Genomic DNA, 21,812 nt, shown 5'->3' with positions numbered 1-21,812 from the left:
TTTTCTATCATCTACTGCAGATATTTTGATCTTTCAATCTGGCCATTGCAGATTGCCAAGTACCCCAAAGGTTTCTTACTTTGTCAAGATCCAAATAGTTGAATTTGTAATGTTCAGCTCCTGTGCTATGGGTCTGATATAACTCCTTTTCAGCAAATTGCTAGTTTCTCTTTCCGAGATAGTTGTCTAGTATTTATGATGGTTCAGGCCTACTAACTAAAATGGGCACCACAGGTAATAGTAAAAACGTCAATCGCCACACATTCACAACTCTTATGTGTACACAATCAATATGGCTGCAAAAACCCGACAATGAAAATGTCTAATTTGCACGTCCTTATTACACACCTCTGTGTTAGAAATGTCACATTCCCTATCTGGTAACAGCAGGCAAGGAAGGGGGCAGTAAAGAGGCACGAGCCAAGCAATATGTAGCGCTGAGGTGGGCAGCCGCATCATTGCAAGGAGGCGTTGCCAAGCGATGTCAGTAGTCGACTTGTGACTGTCGTGATTGTACGTCATTTGTGATTTCCTTTTTAATACTCCAATTCCATCGTACTATGTTGAGCAAAATAATAAAGTGGTCGGACGAATATGTACCATATGGATTCACGTGTATAACAGAATGTGATGGAAGTCAGCGTCCTCAATGTATGATTGGCAATGCCAAGTTGAGCTCTTCTAGTCTAGCACTGGCAAAACTAAGGGAACACTTCCTAAAGCTGCATGGAGATGGGAAATACAAGAACACTACGCTTGCTGAATTCAAGGTGAAGAGAGGCAGATTAGGGCCACCATGTCTTTTTTCGGCTTTGTACCCATCGACAAACCGATCTTGAAAATGCTGAAAATAAGTTGTCCCATATTCCTCTTTCAAATAACACCATCAGCAACAGAATAGATGACATGAGCAATGACATCTTGGCTGTAGTTGCAGATCTGATTTCAAGCCCATCAAAATTCAGCCTCCAACTCTACGAGACCACCGATGTTTCCAATCTAAGCCAGCTTGTTGTATTTGTGCGCTATGTGAAAGACGAGATGAAAAAGGAAGATTTTTTTATTTTGCAAGCCTCTTGCAACAACTAAGGCAGCCGACGTGAAGAAACTTGTGGATGACATCTTCAGAGACTACGATCTATCGTGGGATATGGCTTCTGCAATTTGTTCGGACGGAGCTCCAGCCATTCCGGAACGAAACTCTGATTTTGGTGCGCTGGTGAAAGTCGCTGCACCACACATCATTGTTACGTACTGTGTTCTGCACAGGCATGCGTTGGAAACAGAAACCTTGCCTCCAAAACTGGCAGAAGTATTAAAAATTGTAGTGGGATATATTAACTAAATGCGAAATAGTGCTCTGAAGCACCACATCTTCAAAGAGCTGTGTAATGAAATGGGCTCTGAATTCGAGGTACTTCTGTACCATTCTAACATTCGTTGGTTATCCCGGGGAAAGGTGCTGAATCGTATTTTTGCCATGCGTGTGGAATTAGCCCTGTTTTTGCGACAGCACCAACATTGTCATGCGGATTGCTTCGAAAATTCTGAGCTCATTCTCATTTTGGCATACATGGCCGATATCTTCGATGCTCTCAATCAACAGATGCAGGGGGGTGGAGTCAACATCATCGAAGCGGAAGAAAACCTGAAGGCTTTTCAAAAAAAAGCGACCTTTATGCGGGGGAGGGCTGGCTGGCAGACTTTAGCCCGGGGAGCAAGCACACAGCACTGGCCCATAATTAGCGGCACATCCTTAAAGGGTGGTTTTTGGTACAATATATATTTATTTATATAAAAAGAAGCTATTTTAGTGTTGCTTAATCCATATTATATATATATATATATATATATATATATATATATATATATATATATACATACACAAAAGAAAAAAGAAGCGCCAAAACATAGTGTGATATTGCCAAATCGGAGCAGTGATCAGAATAATTATCAAATTAGCCTCGTACCAGATATATAGTGTAATTTCGCTTATCTGAGAAAATATCCCTCTGCGAACTCCAGATCCTTCTTGTGCAGATTAGGGTACTCCAAACTAAAACTCAGATAGAAAGTAACAAACAATAGTGTAGTGCGTTTTTAGCAAAAGTAAAACATCATTTAATTCATAAAATTGTATCCATAAACAGCAAATAAATGCCCGTACATTGAATAAAATCAAATCAAGCTTATCTGTGCACTGTGATCGTCCACTGTCCAGTAAAGATCTCACCATCCGATAGTGATCCTGGCTCCTTTACACCAATATACAGACAGGAGATAGTAAAACAGGTGACAATGCGTCCTCAGCCGACAGATCAAGTCAAGTGCACCTCAAAAGATCCCTGATACCTTTATCAAAAGGATAAAGTCTAGCAGACGAAACGCGTCAGATTCTTTTGAGGTGCACTTGATTTGATCTGTCGGCTGAGGACGCATTGTCACCTGTTTTACTATCTCCTGTCTGCATATTGGTGTAAAGGAGCCAGGATCACTATCGGATGGTGAGATCTTTGCTGGACAGTGGACGATCACAGTGCACAGATAAGCTTGATTTGATTTTATTCAATGTACGGGCATTGATTTGCTGTTTATGGATACAATTTTATGAATTAAATGATGTTTTACTTTTGCTAAAAACGCACTACACTATTGTTTGTTACTTTCTATCTGAGTTTTAGTTTGGAGTACCCTAATCTGCACAAGAAGGATCTGGAGTTCGCAGAGGGATATTTTCTCAGATAAGCGAAATTACACTATATATCTGGTACGAGGCTAATTTGATAATTATTCTGATCACTGCTCCGATTTGGCAATATCACACTATGTTTTGGCGCTTCTTTTTTCTTTTGTATATCTAGATTTTACATCTGCAAGCTGATGTTTCAAGGGGAAGCAGCCTAATGTATGTGACTTTAATATTTTGAGCACAGGTTCTAAACACGTGATCATTGGTGTTTGCACTGAGCGCCGTTGTCTTTTCACATTGTTTTAATATATATATATATATATATATATATATTTATATTTGTGCCCGGAGCTGGATTAAGGCTCTGGGGGGCCTGGGCACTTTAGACAGGGCAATCCCCTATGATGTAACATAGCTATCATTTTAGACAAATACACAGGCAATACTGTGTGCACTACTGTTAGGTGAACACAGTTCTGCCTTCACGAGCAGTACACGGTGAAGCGGGACATACCTCCCAACTGTCCTAAGCGAAATAGTCACCCAAATTCAGGGTATATATGCCACACACACAGTGTATATATGCCCCTCACACTCACACACACACACAGTGTATATATGCCCCACACACACACACAGTGTATATATGCCACACACACAGTGTATATATGCCCCTCACACACACACAGTGTATATATGCCACACACACAGTGTATATATGCCCCTCACACACACACACAAACAGTGTATATATGCCCCACACACACACACAAACAGTGTATATATGCCCCACACACACACACACACAGTGTATATATGCCCCTCACACACACACACAGTGTATATATGCCCCACACACACACAGTGTATATATGCCCCACACACACACAGTGTATATATGCCCCACACACACACACAGTGTATATATGCCCCTCACACACACACAGTGTATATATGCCCCCCACACACACACAGTGTATATATGCCCCTCACACACACACAGTGTATATATGCCCCCCCCACACACACAGTGTATATATGTCCCCCACACACACACAGTGTATATATGCCACACACACACACACAGTGTATATATGCCCCACACACACACACAGTGTATATATGCCACACACACAGTGTATATATGCCACACACACACACACACACACACACACACAGAGTGTATATATGCCCCACACACACACACAGTGTATATATGCCACACACACAGTGTATATATGCCTCACACACACACACACACACATTGTATATATGCCCCACACACACACACACACAGTGTATATATGCCACACACAGTGTATATATGCCCCTCACACACACACCAACACACACAGTGTATATATGCCCCACACACACACACAGTGTATATATGCCACACACACAGTGTATATATGCCCCTCACACACACACACAGTGTATATATGCCACACACACACACAGTGTATATATGCCCCACACACACACACACAGTGTATATATGCCCCACACACAGTGTATATATGCCCCTCACACACACACAGTGTATATATGCCCCTCACACACACACAGTGTATATATGCCCCACACACACACACAGAGTGTATATATGCCCCACACACACACAGAGTGTATATATGCCACACACACACACAGAGTGTATATATGCCCCACACACACACAGAGTGTATATATGCCACACACACACAGAGTGTATATATGCCCCACACACACACAGAGTGTATATATGCCCCACACACACACAGTGTACATATGCCCCTCACACACACACAGTGTATATATGCCCCTCACACACACACAGTGTATATATGCCCCTCACACACACAGTGTATATATGCCCCTCACACACACAGTGTATATATGCCCCTCTCACACACACACACAGTGTATATATGCCCCTCTCTCACACACACACACAGTGTATATATGCCCCTCACACACACACACAGTGTATATATACCCCTCACACACACACACACACACACAGTATATATGCCCCTCACACACACACACACACAGTATATTGACACACACTATTAATATAACCCCCACCGCACTTGCCTTTCTCCATCCGCGCCGCGCGCTCTGCACTTCTCACTCTTCCGACATGGGACGGCATCAATCACATGGTGCATGTCCCATGTGACAGAAGAATTCTCAGTTATAGGCCGAATGTTTGGCCTATCACTGAGTGGGAGGGGGGTCGGCCTCTTCTGCTCGGTGGCTGGTCCCATGGAGAGACCAGCCACCGAGCAGGAGAGACCGGCCCAAAACACACTTTTTCTGACCAGCCCGGTGGGTACATGCCCCCCCGGGCCAGCCCGCCCCTGCCTTTATGGAAACAGCAAACAGAGAATGATAACTTTGCAAACTTTCCCCTGCTGGACGACTGTGTAAGTAAGATCGAAGATGAGATTGGAATCTGAGACATTTCTGTACCCGGGGAAATGAAGCAAGCAATTGCCATGCACTTAGATGAGCTCGCAAAGTCTCTCAACGGATACTTCCCCACCAGAGACTCATATCCAGCATGGGTGAGACAACCGTTCACGGTTTGTGTTGCAACAAAAGATGTTAATGATGAGTACCGCGATGAAATTATTGAACTTCAGCAGAGCCAGGTTCAACAGCAACTCTTCAAAACAACAACGCTCTTAATGTTTTGGTGTCATCAAATCTTACTGTACCCTCTTATTGCTAAGAAAGCCCTTGAGATACTGTTTGTTACAACGTATCTTTGCGAGCAATCCTTTTCGATGATGGTAGACATTAAAACGAAGAAAAGAAACAGACTTTGTTGCGAAAATGATATGGGAGTGTCTCGTGCCAAGGTGAAGCCATGCATTTCTGAACTTGTCTCTAAAAGGCAACAGCAAAAGTCACATTGATTTGCAGTAAATGTTTATTGAGTTATGTTTTTGTGTGACATTCATGTTTTGTTGGTTTTGTTCTTTGAACAAGGTGATTTTATGTGCAACTGATGCATGGTTCATTTTGTGCACTAATAAAATATATATCTCTATGTTTTGAATTTAAAAAAAACCCCAACATTTTATTTTTTTCAACTATGAAGGGTTCGGTGAATGCACGTATGAAACTTGCGGGGTTCAGTACCTCCAACAAGGTTAAGAACCACTGCTTTAGACCATAAACAATTTATTAAATAGTCAGGTACATTTAAACAGAAATTCATTGTAGAGTAAATAAAAAAAATAAACAAACATTGTTCAATGCAGAAAAGCAGTGTATGGGTGCAAGTATTTATTTAATATGGATCACTATATTGTGATGATTTGAAGGATTTTATTTAATAATAATAGTCTGAGCTGTACCTATAAACAAAGCCCCACAGGACTCATGGTAAATGCTGCCTGATTACTAAATATAACAAGCCTGGCTCAGATGTCAAGTCTAGCTGCTGCCACGGTGGCTGCTGCAATTGCATCTCATTATTTTAGACAAGTTCACATCTTAACCTTTTTGCAGAGTCTGGATTGTAACATCATATTGTTTGCATATTAAGGCTCTTCAGCCTTTGAATATCCTGCTCGCAAGTAATTACCTGGGTTAGAAGGACAATCTAGATGAGCTTGAGCTATTACCTTACCTGAAAGAAACCCTCATTTCACTGAACAGATTTGCATTGCAGCTACCTTGTAAGTTTTAAAGGCGAATGAAATAGCATGTGAAGAATAGAATGAGATATATCTCTATTTAGAAATCATTGTCAGATACATGTCACAAACTAAAAATATGTATCATACCAGTAGACTAACGGTGCACCCAATCTTTTTCCCATCCACTTCCCCCATCTTCATACAGTCTCTGAAATGAGAGAGCAAATGGTTAATAGTCTTTATAATGAATGAAAACAGATAAACATTCTTCTTATATATGACATAAAGACCAGAAGATTTCTGAACATTTACTTATCAACATTATGTGGACATAAACAGGCATGTATACTACTGGACTAGTACCTTCTGACTACCCTGTGGAAATATATTAAAGATATTTATGGAGTCATTTTGCCACCAGTAAGTGCTTTCTTAAAATAGCAAAGAACACAGCATCACCTGCATGCTCTAAAAGTCCTTGCTCCCTCCAGCAAATTGCAAAAAATGCTTATGCGTTCAATTAGTTTTGGGCATGTGTAGGACTATAACACTATAAATCACTACTTAAAGTATGTTCTCTAACTGGACGACAATAAATTAAGAAAAAATATTTTATATTCAAAAAAATAACATAGCATCATGCAACAATATTGTAAAATGTGGACGCAGGCTTTATCTGTTGAAATTTCTGTCATTAGTACCACTGTTGATGAAATAAATCCATTCTACTCTGCAGTATAAGTGACAATTATATACAGCTCGAGTACTTCCCACACAAGGTCACAAGCTCCCATAAGAAAGGCTTATGGGAAATAACAATGTCAGCTTGAATTTTGCAATACTCCAACATTGTGATTTTGTTTGTTATTTCTGCATTTCAATGGCACCTTGGGATGTAAAAATATCACTTATTCATCATTGGTCAATCACTCCCTCACCTGTAGTCCAGCAACCTTTCCATCAGTCTTGTTACAGTGGCAATTAGTGATACACCGCTTTCTCTCCATGTTTCACGTTCAATTTTTTTTAACAGGCTGAAAAATAAACATTTTGTCAGTATTTAGAGAAGATTTATATATTATATATATTTTTTTTTTTAAATCAAAACGACAGACAAAAGTAGAGATTGAGTTGATAGCAAATATTACATGCCACATTGCCTATTTATTTACACAAACACAATTAGAATAGTAGATTGACAAGATTTGCATCAAGAGATATTTTATTTTTATTTCACCTGTCTAAACTGTGATTGTACAATTCCGGTTTAAGTGCCCCCTGGTGGCAAGAATATAAATTGAACATAAAGAGTTTCAATTTCAGTATAAAAAAAAAAAATGCGCTTGCACACGTCTGTATTTTGAGTTTCATGCATCTTAAGATACATGCAGTCTTAAATCTAACAAAGATATGCATCTAGAGCAAAAATCATTATCAATTCCTAAACTTGGACCCAGGTTTCCAAGGCTTTCTATGATCCATGTAATTAAAGATAAGGCACATCTCAAAAGGGACATACTTAACTTGCACGTTAATGCTCTTTATCCACTTCTACAAGTGCAAGGTTCCGCAAGTGCAAGATACATCCAATCTAAATAGGGAAGCACTCCTAGTGTGCATTCACAATGCATCAATTTTGCACCAACCATCATCTTTAGGTCATGGAAATGCATGTACATGCAACTCTAAATAAGGCGTAAAATGGCAAAATGAAAATTATTAAGCTAGCTTTGGGGAAAGTTTGTGGTTGCCAACATTCAGGATATGCTCTGTATGTCTATGGTACAAGGCATTATTCAGAGAGGTTAATTGCCATCATCCAGTTTTCCATTCAAACATATTACAATATCCACAAATATACTGGACTCTGTGTCAAGTTTTAGTTTGTTTTTGTTTTTCTTGTTTAATAACATTTTGTTGTCATACCTAACCTGTTGCATTTTCCCATGAATCTGTATCTACGTCTGATCACCTGTAAAAATATCTTACCTAGGATAAGGGCCAAACAGAGGAATTCTAATCCAGGAAGCATTGATAAAAAATAATGTTCAGATTATCCACAAAATGAATATTAAAGCAGTTATGTGTTAATTATAAGAAACATGTTTGTTTTAAAAAAAAAAGTAACTATAACTTAATAACAGATCAGGAAAAACTATTACATGTGTTTATTGAAGTGGAATACATTTTCAAAATTCCATAAATAAAACCAGACAGACAATCCAAAATGACCTTTCATTTATTATCTATATTTACAAAGAATCATTTGTTACCTGTATTTTGCCCCATATTATACCCATTAATATTTTATGTATTACAGAATCTGTTTCTGTGTCACCTGGTTCTCAGATGGGCTAAATATTCTATAAATACTAAAATATCAAACACAAAGGTTAGTATTATTCTATAAATACTGTTTAATGACAGCCATAGTTAGAACAATAACACTGCCATCTGTACAGCGCAATCTAATTCCCTGCTATTTACTTAATACACTCATGAGTATTGGTTCTAGATGTTCTACACAGAACAACATGGTGCAGATAGCTGAACTACATAGAACAACATGGCCCAGATTGCTGAACTTGATGTTTTGTGTCAGCAGCTTGATAAATACATGGTCTACTGAACGGTCCATGTACCACAGTGTCGTACTGCACACTAGCATTTTCTGCAGAATTAATTCAGAGCAGCAAGCATCAAACAAAAATTTTAGTTTTTCCCCTCACCTCAGGGCCCCAGCATGCTTCTCCTCGCCATCTCCATCATGGCCCGCTTACTGCTGGAGCAAAGGGCAGTGACTGACAGAATGAGAGGGATAGGGAGAAGAGAGGGGAAGAAAGAAATGTCCCTCTCCTGTTTTTATTCCTCTATGGCAGAAAGCCCCATGGGGAAAGGTTAGTAGGCCAGTTAGCAAAAGGTTGTGGAAGCCCAGTATAGAGTGAGGGCATGCATGAGAGCTTTAGCTGATGCTTTGAAGAGGATGTTGCATAATTTGGAAATTTTCCGGGAAGGAAAAATTTGCAAGGTTTATATGAAAATAGACATATATGTAAATCTAGGCAAAATGTTGCCAATGGTATTATACCACAAAGATCCACTCTAATCTTTACATCACTGGGCCAGTTATTTAACCTCTTCCAGACTTGGAGTATATTATATCTTAATGCATGACTCAATTTCAGTTTACAGTCAACTGTGACAAATTTTTACATTTTGAGTGGGAATTCTAATGCCTTCTTATAGTAGCTTTGCTTTATAAATACATTTTTCATGTTACAGGCCCTTTTGTACAAGGTCTGACAAAGATATAGGCAAGAAACAAAGTTTGCTGTGACTTCACTTAGACACACCATTTTTATGGTCGGAGTAAAGGAATACAGGACCCAGGGGAGGGCTGGCAAATGGCTCAGCAGCCTATTAGGAACATTTCAAAGAAAAAAAAAATGCAGGTGGCCATCCCAGGGCACAGATGCCCCCCTGCCCCAACCTGCCTCTGACAGGACCTGTGATAGACAGCGTGGCTGGCTCCTGTTTTATGAGTTTGAGAAACATTTACATTGTGTGACACTCACACATTTTGTAGGAGCACACACATACAAACTGTGTCAGTGCTGGGGGTGACATTTTTAAATTGAAGGATGGGGTGGTTGTTTTGTTTTTTTATTCTTTGTTTTTAGCAGTTCATTATTTGATTTTGTGTTATTTATAAAGAAAAAAAAAAAAATGAAGAGTGCAGTGGGATCTTATCCAGGTCTCCCCTGTACCTAAGCATCGTAAGATTACTTGCTAGCTAGCATTGGATTATTATTACAAGTGATCACGCATTCTTATGTGGCACAGGTTGCCATGGCTTCACAATAATGTTCCTGAATTTCCAAAGCAACTGCACTTTCAAATTCCACAATGGGGGATGGGGGGGGGGGGGGCGTGCTCACATTGAGCACTGTGTTTTACTAATTCTGTGCCTGGAAGTCAAATTAACAGGTCCCTGACAATCTCCTTGAGACCCTCAATAACAGACATGTCTTATTCTTGTAAGGTAAGCATAAAGGTTTCCACCCACCAATTGTAGGGGACATAGCTCTATGCCCTTCTGAGCTAAGAACCAGTGCAATAAATACATATTCTGTTGGAAGTCAAGGAGAGGTTGAAGTCTTCAACTGGATCTTTCTGGAGTACTTGTTGCTACATATAGCTATATTAGATGCTATCTGCATAATGGTGAGAATTATAGCCAAATTACCTAATGAAGTTTGCAAGAGAAAGTATAAATAGGGAGAATAGCACAGAACTCACTATAGAAAGGGCTACATTTGCAGAACAAGTACTATTCACTGAAACATCCTATAGATTGGGGGGATACTTGTAAAGCCAAATTATTGCAAATGCCCAGAGAACTTGAATAGGTATTGAGTGATCAACAGTGCTAGAAATTACAGAAAATTCAAGGATAACAATTCAAAAATGACCATTGGATTTAGCACAGTGGAAGTCATCAGCCACCTTACAGAAGGCAGCCTCTGTCAACTGAGTTGTGTGAAAATCAAACTACAAAAGGGACCAAAAGATCATCGGTGTCAAGATAGTTGGAGAGTTATTGGGTGTTTTTGTTTGTTTTTCAAATGTTTTATTTGCATTTTTAAATACAAAAGACACAGTAGATGTTCATCATATGGTTCTCAAATAGCGATATGCATAATAAGCAGGGAACATATGCATCAGATAATCATGCATCAATATGAGTGGTGGAGGGTAAGAAATAGCTCCACTGAATGAACATCTATATGTTATCAAACAAAACTTACACAATCAGAACCAAAATCAATTCATCTCTCGACATTACTAATATTATGCTTTGTGTTGGCAAAGGGGGAGGAGATGGAGGAGAAAAGGCAGGACATTACGTCAAACTATGTATGTGATGGCATTAGACATTAGCTAGTAGGAACAGTCAATAGTCTGAACCAAGGTGCTGAATACAAGGACCACATAGTGGATTAAAACACTTTGAGGATATCATCCTGTTGGGATTGTAGGAACCCCATTAGAATAAAATTGAAGGACCCCCTTCTCAACATCTGGAAATGCTGTACGCCTATCAAAGAAAAGCACTTCCAGCAATTCCATTTGTACATCTTTTAGGAATGGGGAGAAGAGAATGTCTAGTAGCGCACAAATGCCTTTTTGCCACTGTCAATACAATTGTAAAAATTATATCAAAGGAGGGCAAACTATCATTCCAGGTATGAAAATTACAAAAAAAGAAGCAACCCAGAGTTCAGGAAAGCCAACATTTTATTCCAAAAGCTATATATTTTCCTACACTCCCAAAAGTTATGTTAAAAGGGTGCCGGGCTTTGTCTACATTTCGGACATGAACCTTTTTCTTCTGATCCAAGGTGTTTTGTCTGTGCTTGTGATACAGGTTCGGTGTAGGACTTTGATATGTACCTCTTGTAATTTCGCTGAGGTTAATCACCTTGCAGTTTTGTCTTGATATTTCAGCAGGGTGTCTAGGTTAGTTAAGGAGGGGATGTCGTGAATCCAGTTTTGTGCGTTTCTAGAGTCTAATGTTATCAAAACATAAGAGATCTTGATACAACAATTGGATTCTAAATTTGCTAGTCCTGAGGAAATGTAGCAAATTCTCTAAGTTGTTCGATGCAGGCCATTTAGGTTTTATTAGGTGTCATGGTTATGAAGAAATGGATGGACCTGCAAAAACATCTAGAATTGTTTGTTATCGAGTGAATGTTTCTGGGAGAGTTGTTGAAATGAGTACATAGACCACCCTGGATCAAACAAATCTCTACTAGAGGAGATCCTCTTACAGTTCTCCAGGAAATTCTATTAGACATTCCAGGTTCAAAAGTGGGTTTACCCCATAAGGTGTTGTACATAGGGCTATAAGGGATCCTATCCAGTTTTTTCTTAATTGTGCGCCATGCGTGAGAAGTGTCCCGGAATTGAACATTATTTTCTACACGAACGGGAAGGAGATGTGTGGGTATGTGAAGCAGAGTTGCTAGGGAATAGGGAGTAAATAGCTCGCCTTCTAGATCCAGGTTAACAAAGAAGGTCTGTTGTAGTCACCAACCTTGTTTGTTTTTTTTAAAGATTCCAGCTTGTATGTAGATTGGAACAAAAGAGGGGCCACTTCCTTATATCAGTGACATCATAAAATACAGCAGCATCTTTAAAGAACTTTCTTTGTCATGCTTGATTGGTTACTATGTAGTTGATAGGCCATTTAGTTAAAATAGCTAAAAAAATAACTAAGAAGAAATCCAAGAAAAAAGAGAACTAGTTCTTTTCCAACTGTATATTCTAACCTTTGTTTTTAGAAAAGTGTCCAACAGGGCCAGATTAGAGGGAGTTCCAGGCACAAATTTATATACGCCTTAAGACCAGAAAACCTCTACATAACATGGATCAAAAAAGATCCACAAACTGCCCAGTGGCCACAGACAACACATCCAAGATATTTTTCTGTTGTCTGAAAGTTCTGCAGTCAGTCATGGCTATTACTGGTTAGTGCTCATAGACCTGAAAGACGTCAGACCCTCTAGAGAGCTTGGAGGAAGGTGATGCATGGTGAAAGCATGGAGGCACTGGGAAGATGTCAGGTAAGTGGCTGGGGGAGGTTGGCAAGTGGTTGGAATCTCTGTGCAGTAAAGGACTAAAAATGAGACCACCCCTGTGCAATGAATGGCTGACAAGGGGGGGGGGGGGCAAAAAAAATAAATAAAAAGGAAGACATGCCATATTTTGGACCCTCCTTAGAAAGCTTAAAATCTAATGGGGTAATTGATACAAATCAACAAAGAAGTCTAATTTGCACATGTATGCCTCATTGCACCTGGACAAACAATGTTGTGAGGCAAATTCAATTTTTTGGGTTGCTGGGAAAACACTGCCTGCTGTTTCATGTTGCACGCAGTTTTATTTTTGCATTGCGATTTAGAGTTTCGCCAGGACACGCCCCCTGCAACTTTAAATCTGTACACACATTTTAATTTTTGCCCTTCTCCTGCAATGCAACATGGTTTTGCCAAGGTGTAATATTGCAAATCTATAAGTATTTACACCTAACTTCTAAATAAGGCCCGTAACCCCTTAAAATAATTGATCACATAAGGCGGACTTACCCTATATGTGCTTTTAAGAGACATGCAACACAGTTGTAAATAAAGCAAACAGTAACCTTTTGCCAGCTCTAGAAGTAGTGCTACTCCACCACTTTCTGCTCCAAGTACTTTCACATAACAAGTATGTAATAATCCACATTCCTTTAGTGACTACAGCGTGAATTGCAAAATACTGGAGTGATCCTTTCCCTCCTGTCACTAAAATCCTTACCCAGATTCAATGGATCTTTCAAATGAAAACAATTGGTTTAGAATATAATGCATCTGCATCTCCTCCCTTTTTAAGTGGTTCGAGTGCTAGTTTTTTATTTCTGGTGAGCATATTCCTTCCTCAATTCTCAACTCTATCCATAAGTTGTGTGTTCGCTTTCCAGGAGTATTCATAGGCCCATTATCAAAATGTTGTAACGTTGAGCAACATTAGAGGACTTCACCAGGAAACACTATAATTGTGGCACTCATTTTTATTCATCAGCATCGGTCCACATTCTGCTGCCCCCTATGGGCTGTGTAATGTCAATGGAACACAACGCAAGCTACCAGACAGTTAATTATAGATCACAGCTCCACACCCAGGATACTCTATCATGTTGGGAATAATGGCTATGAAAAGATAACCTAATTGATAAACAAACTTTATATATGGACTATGTTTCTATAGTGCAAATATAGAATAATATATATTTGATATATTGTTCCAGACACTTGTTACAGATTTGTAAATACTAAAGACATAGATTGTCAACAGTGTTTGTTGTGTGCTTAACATCCCAAATTTTTTAAGTCCTGAGAAAGCAACTAAGTTTTCCAAAATCATTACAAAACATGTCTATTTCTACTGTAGACTAATTTGTCACAGAGGTACCTGCAATACATTTACTGCTGCCAATAGCTGCCCATGTAACATTTAGTTTTTTTCCTAAATATACATCAAAAGGATGTACTAGGCCTTTTATATTATAACAACTAAATACACAACTACATTATATAACAAATTAAAATAATTTACTGTAGCAAAAGTGAATTTATAAGACATAAATGCAGGCGATTTTTTAAAGGTGGTGTCACACAAGCACTTGCTATACTAGTGCTTTTCAAGCTTCAGAAGTGCCCATTCCTAAATTGTATAGCATTATTAATACAGCTGGAAATTTTGCAGCACTTTTATACCTTGTAGCTTACAATCAGTGCCTAACCCGCTCTATGTGACAGGGTCTTCTCAGATATAATGTATTTCAATTGGAGACCATATTTCTTAAGCGCTTTGGACATGCATCCAAAATGCTGCTGTCACAGTCCTAAAAAAACACTCAAGAGTTTAACACGCTCGTGTGATATCCTGTCCACATTACACATACAAATGTATTATTTCGACTGAAATCGATTAGACGCTGCACTTTAAATGTGGAGTTTAAAAAGCAAATGTGACCACTCATCTTTTGGTGTCATTTCCCCATACATAAATAAGAATATATGTTACCAGATAGATCAACAATGTTCGCTTTTCTAAAGAAAGGCAAGATTCGTTTACAGGCACAAAAATTTACCTTGTGAAAAATATCTCTGGAGGGAAGAATTAATATTTTAATTACAGATGAGATAACTTAAGAGAAGAGCCTTTAAATATGTTTTTTTTATAAGCTGCTGGCAGTTACTAGAGATGGGCATCACAGCATAACAAGAGCAGGCACACTGAAGCAAGCATTCACATCCTCACTCTTTACAGATGCCCACACTGTAATAGCTGCGACAATTCTCTAACCCATATGTTTACAAAAATATTCCTTTGAAACATGAAAACGCAATCTTGGTCTTGGATTAAAGTACAGATAGTAAACATTACACATGCAGTCCTGATTACACAGTGCAACACTGCTAAAAACAACAAATCATTATTAACACTCACACAGAAGGCTGAGAGATGACAAACAGCATTTTTTTCTTGGCTATTTAAACCAACACAGAAATATATTCAAGGAAGCATCTGCCCGTTACCTTTTTTTTTTTTACCTTCAGAAAACAATACATGCCAACATACCACCCACACATGAGCATATCTATCTTTTAATAATACATGACTACTTAGCAGATGGTATATATAAAGCGCTAAACACAGTAGTGGCATCAGCATAGGCGAGTCACACATTTGTTAGATGTAATTGTACCAACAGCACATTTTCTATGAAATTCTTTGGAAATAATATTTGTAATATTACTTACATACTGTTGAAGAGCTCCCGGTATGTTTCGTCACCTCTTCCTTCAGACATGAGGCTATCCAATTTGTCAATTAGCTTTGCTTCAACCTCAAAGAGATACATAAAAGGTGCTTTGTTTTATTGTGAAAGAATTTCTCCAGGGCTTAGTGCACACTGTGTGCTCTGCTAATCAGAATTCAGGAGAGAGTTGTCACAGGTCATATTGTCATCCGTGTTAAGCTGCCACCATTCCACGAGAACATTCTCAGGACTAATTGTCATACAGCAATGTGACTTTAAACTACAGGCTGAGTAGCATGAGCTGATACTGCTGCTAAAGCAGCTAGCTATATATGGATTCAAGTAAAAAAAATGCAGCCCAGCACTAAATTGCCTTCAATTTTCCTGCAGGGTTTAATTTAATGCAAAACCCATTCCAACACATTCCCTTTCTTATTGTTGCCTTTTATCCTTATAATACATTTATACCATGTAACCTCACCTGATTACACACATATATATATATATATATATATATATATATATATATATATATATACATACATACATATATATACACACACACATATATACATACACACACACACACACACACACATATACATACACACACACACACACACACACACACACACACATACACACATACACACACACACACACATATATATACACACATACACACACACACATATACACACATACACACACACACATATACACACATATATATATATATATATATATATATATATATATATATACACACATATATACATATATATACACATATATACACACACATACACACATATATATAGAAACATTATGCTACAGTTACAAAGAAACACAGAAACACTGTGTAAGCCAATATATAGGTGGTTTTTTTTTTGGATAGATGGTTTCAGAGAGACAGGGTTTCTACTTTAGCAATGAGATCTTATACCTTAAGTGGGAATTACACCCATGGGAAAAGAAAAAATCTGTAAGTGATGTGAAGTTCTGTAGAGCAGTATAAGATGAGGTTAAGTCTGTAACCATGTATTGCCAATAAATATCCATACATTGAAATATTTAAATTATGCAGAAAGAAAAAGCAGTAAAAACTTTAGTTCAGGGAAATTTGGGAAACAACCACAGTATGAAAAATAAGAGTTTGCTGTCTACTTTTTCCATAATTTTTTCCCCTGCAATAATATACCCTCTATGTGGTCAATTGGCTACGAGGCTCTATAGTAACCTTGTGGCTACGTTACTGCACAATGTTTTAGGTAATAATCTTATATTTTGCTTGAACCTCGTAGGGATGTGTGCAAAAATTAGTGATGTTTATTACCATAATTACACTGTCTCTGCATAAAAAAGAAACAAATAGAGCTACGAGGTTCCCCTAACTGAATCAGCTTTATGTAATAAGTTCTTTAAAAAAATAAATCAAATATAATCAATGATACGAGCTAACTATCAGGAAATACACGACAAACAATACCAAAAGTTTTGCTTCTATGATCACATAAGCAACTTGCAGAAATAAGCTGGATTTTTTGTATAAGGAATTTTAAAGTTAGAAAGAACAAATAAATTATTGTGGTACATGATATTGTATATTATGAGATCCACATTGTAAATGTTGTGGCAATTCAAAAATCTCATATTCCCATATTATTATTCAATATCAAGCTCTATACGTGGAGATAACAAAATATTAATATAAATGTACAGATGCCAATGAAAATATATGCTTGGTTTATAAATATGGATAGTCAGGTGCAAATGCAGATTTAGATAGGGGGTTTACCAATGCTTGATTTTAGAAACAAAGAAATTTGCAGCAATAGTCCTGCAAGTACCAGAGGAACACACAAAAAAAACAAAACACATTTACTCTGTCAAGGTCCTTCAATAATTGCCATTTCCACAAGGTCCCCTACATTCCAGTATCTCTTGTACCCCCATTATGGTGGCCCTATGTAAAATAATATAATCATGACAAGGACAGAGCTAAAAAGGGAACAGACAGCACCAGAATTACTTTTTTTTGCTACCTCCCCTCTCCTGGCTCTCGCCAAAATAAAAACATAACTATATGATTTGTAAATAATAAATTATTAATAAACATAATGTGCCAATACTAAAGTATTAGAAATTGATAAATTATTTAAATGTGGTGTTAAACATTTAGGCAATGATTTATATTCATCATTCAATGCATATTGTTTTATAAAATCTCAGGAACAACAGAAGGACTGGGGGACGGCAGGGTGTGTGGCGAGTTTGGCCAGAGTTTCTCTCTTGCCTTTTAAAGCCTGCTGCTACTCCAAAAACTGACATTAGGAGGAGAGCACAGTGACAGTGAGAGGACAAAGTGGAGTACCTTCAGGATTCCAGTATGCCTCACCATACACTACTCAATACAGGAGGTGGAGCATGGTGACCTCATTCTAAGCATACACAGTCTACCTCCTAGGTTAACAGGACATGGAGATTATACAAAGGTAAATTTGTCATAACTCCAGCACATGTCTTTAACTGTGGGAGTAACTGTTCTTACCTATTCATATACCCCATAACAAATATAAACCATTGAGATCATTACTGTAATAATAGATATTGTGCCACGATCTGTTACATTTAAATTGAATCCATTTGTTGAGTAGACAATAGCTATACCTGGGTTTGCTGGGAAGATTACCATCAGGCATAACCTACCTCCCACATTATTGACCTTACCCCTTTAAAAATGCAGTGCTCTGGAGGGAAAAGTGGGGTGCTTTATTTTTATTAGTTGACTATTATACACTAGAGTTATTCTGGATTGTGTATCTCAAGCCTCTGCTTGGCAGAACTATTTAATGTGTACTCACAAACAATGGGAGTATTTCACCATATCTAGAGAAATAAGCACAGCATAAATCTAACTGGAAGATACATAAGCATCTCTGGCGAAATCTCCACCGTGAAGTGTCTCCGGAATGGTCACGAGACACTTCGCGGCTAATTGAATCCCCACCCAATAAGGTGATAAAATTTTATACAATTTATATTAAAGGCTAATTCACTTAAAATTTTAAATTCCATTTTCTGCCAGTAGTGGTCACAGGAGGCTGTCCTCGCTGTAGTGGTTTTGTATGAAAAATTGGCTGACTTGGCAGATGTAAGAAGTGTATCCCCGGACTGCAGCAGACTTTGGAGGATTCTCCTTGCTGCTGCTCCTACCATCTATTATTCATACAACCTCCCCTGACCTCACCAGAGGTCACTGGAACCTCTGGATTGGATGGATTGCCACAATGCAGGCAAGAAATATTTTGCATTTATGTTATTCAATTTTAGGTGGCGATATCCTTTAAGAGAAAAGTAAGAAAAGGGGAGCCAAGTTAAACATTATATCTACTATACCAATCTTTCTGACAAATTTCTGTCCATTTACAGGTACATTTAGAGGAGAGGTGGGCAACTGAAGGGCACAATTGGCCCTCCTGATCGTGATAATCCCCTCTTTGATCCTCTAACAAATTATTCTGAGTAAGCACAGTGCCATCACATAGTGTGTAAATATAGTGTATCTATATATTATGTGTCAGTCTGAGTCTGTGATTGATTATTATGGCTTAACTCAGTGCTTGGACTACATTAACATTTTTATGCGGTTGCTCTAAGCTCATACGGTCATGTGGTACATCACTGCAGAGACCCTGAAAATGATCTTGTTGCCCGCTACCAATTTAGTGAGTAGAGCCGCATCCCATAAAATGTTCAGTTTGTTCCTTTCATCAAAAAGTGATGTTTTGAGCTCAACTGTCACCTGTGGAATCAGCACACACAATAGCTGTTGATCAGTATATATATATATATTCCTCTAATTTACAGATGCTGCATGTAGAGAGGAGAATGTATAAAGCAGCACTCACAGATAGCCGTGGGAGTTATTTGTACTTACATCTTCCACTGCAGCCGTTAAAAAGAGATGAGTGGGAGGACCAATAATAGGTCGAAGAGAAGCTGGAATCTTTGTGACTTCACAGAGATTCCAGCTTCTCCTTGGTCCTCCTGTTCACACGTCTTGCCCTCCCTTCCCCTTGCAGCAACACAAAGCCTGGTTTTGGGCTGGGGCCTCGCAGACAAACCAAGGAGCCCCAAGAAAAAATGTTGCACAGAGTAGTCCTTGGGGTTCCATTGATTGCCTCCATACCTGGGAGAGCTGCTTTAACTGGTACGTAACCATTAAACATGTGAAGACTACAAAGGCAATTAGAAGAGTTTGAAAATGTCATAAAAATATGTGGATTTCTCCTTCATATTTCTGATTTATAATGCAAAACCCATGACTTAGCTGGCAATTGTAGCATAATACAGGTATCTATAGGATTAATAGATGACAGGCACGTAATACATTCTAATTACTCTTTCTCTGTTTACGCAAATTGGAGAATTAAACATAAGGTGCATAAAATGTTACTGATTTATCACTCAGGAAGACTTCACTTAAATTAGTGAATACAAGTTATTTTGAACACCCAGGAATTATTTATTTTGCATAGCTTTATGCAATTTTTCTTTCAACATCTAAACTAAAGGGTATCACAAACCAAGGGTTAAGAGCTTTGCTCTTGCAGAGAAATCAAAGTCATTTATTTTGTGTGCATTAAACAATGTTTCCAATTGATGTTCCTATAGAGCAGCATGATGGTGGGTGTAGAGAAATGGTTTCAGACAGCAGGAGAAAAATCGAGTGGGAGCTGCAGAAGTACTTGGAACACTTAGCAAGCTTCTGAGCTGGAAAATAGGAAAACGTACTGAAGTGTCAAAATGGTTTGGCCTAAATAAACACAGGCTACTTTCATTACGTCTTTTACAATAGTTCAATAAAAGGTTTGCAACTGATATTGATATGTTCTAAATGTCTGCGATCACTGGAATATCATTACAGTCCTACTGGCTAAACAATACCAAGCAGAAGTCTATAAGCATTGGATACTGCTGACTCATGACAGTCAGAGGTTTTATGACACATTTTATGTACTTAAAGTACTTTATACACTACAGGGACTACTTTATATCACGTTATGAGCAATTGGCAGCTTCTGCAGGCCCAAAATATTGATATTGTTGACTATTTTATGTAAGGTTAGTTTCAGTTATAAATAATGTGTTATCAGCTGATTATTTTAGGTACCTGCTTAAAATTGCCACTTCTTCTCTGCTCCCAGTCCATCATGTCATGGAAAATAGGGATCATTACATTCCGCAAGTCTGGCTGAGGTATCAATGTCACCTCTAGGAATGGACCAATTAAGGCTGGGATAAAATGCAATTTGTGTTCACCTGTATAATAAAAACAATACATGTATTAATGAGGTTTTAGGAAAAAATACAATACTCTACACAATCAATGCATCAACCATACAAGTTTCATTTTTACCAATTCTGGTGTATCATGAATTTAAAATAAATGTTAACAACTCAGGTTATAATAAATACTGTATATGAATGGACATATTAGTTCTATGATAACAGTACGTTTGGCTGAGGTTGAGAATGAGACTCTACATTTATTACATATTGGTTGAGCCACGGACCCAACTCTGGAAACAGTGGAAAGAGCTGTCCAGTCAATGGAAGAGAGACCCATAAGGGAAAGTTTAGCCCTCCATAAAGATAAAAGGAAAACCATCTTAATTGACATCAACCTCAATTTCTATCTCTTGTTTTGTAAATTATATAAATGACCAAAAGGCAAGTGTGCACTTATGGGGAGTTTCCAGCTACCCAAAAACTCCCCCCTCCCGGCCTAGGAACAGACTAGTAGAGGATTCTGGCCAGTATGCTTACTGGTGGCTGGCTCCACGCCTGGACCAGCCACCATGTATGCAGTTATGGATCCGTAACCTCCCCTCTGCGTGAGACCAGGGCCCTTTCTGCCCTGCTGACACATGTCACACAGTGCGCAGCACCACTGCTGCAAACTGATATTGGAATGAGCTCTGATTTTATATACTATACCGGTATGTTTATGTGTGCCCCCCCCTCTTCCGTTCTGTACTAGAAATATACTTGTCCGGGATCATAATGTTGTTGGTAGCTATAAAAAAGGGGATGCTATCATCTCTTGTACATG

The 21,812-nt window shown here is 38.4% G+C and overlaps 1 protein-coding gene across 2 annotated transcripts in view; it reads right to left on the bottom strand.

The window, feature by feature from the left end:
- DOCK4 (dedicator of cytokinesis 4) overlaps nucleotides 1–21,812 on the bottom strand; it is a 276,189-nt gene that overhangs the window by 62,735 nt on the left and 191,642 nt on the right. Inside the window, exons 31-35 of one of the 2 annotated variants that reach the window (XM_075209020.1) lie at nucleotides 20,871–21,019; nucleotides 15,696–15,781; nucleotides 8,314–8,340; nucleotides 7,263–7,358; nucleotides 6,472–6,532 (exon numbers count right to left, since the gene is read on the bottom strand). In XM_075209020.1, the coding sequence (XP_075065121.1) occupies nucleotides 6,472–6,532; nucleotides 7,263–7,358; nucleotides 8,314–8,340; nucleotides 15,696–15,781; nucleotides 20,871–21,019 (419 nt within the window). The remainder of the gene's footprint in view (nucleotides 1–6,471; nucleotides 6,533–7,262; nucleotides 7,359–8,313; nucleotides 8,341–15,695; nucleotides 15,782–20,870; nucleotides 21,020–21,812) is intronic. The other variant, XM_075209021.1, reaches the window with a different exon arrangement.

This window comes from Mixophyes fleayi, chromosome 4, assembly GCF_038048845.1.
Source record: "Mixophyes fleayi isolate aMixFle1 chromosome 4, aMixFle1.hap1, whole genome shotgun sequence".
NCBI classification, from domain to species: Eukaryota; Metazoa; Chordata; class Amphibia; order Anura; family Limnodynastidae; genus Mixophyes; species Mixophyes fleayi.
The sequence above is the reverse complement of the archived record's forward strand: the minus strand, read 5'-3'. Positions and strand labels throughout refer to the sequence as shown.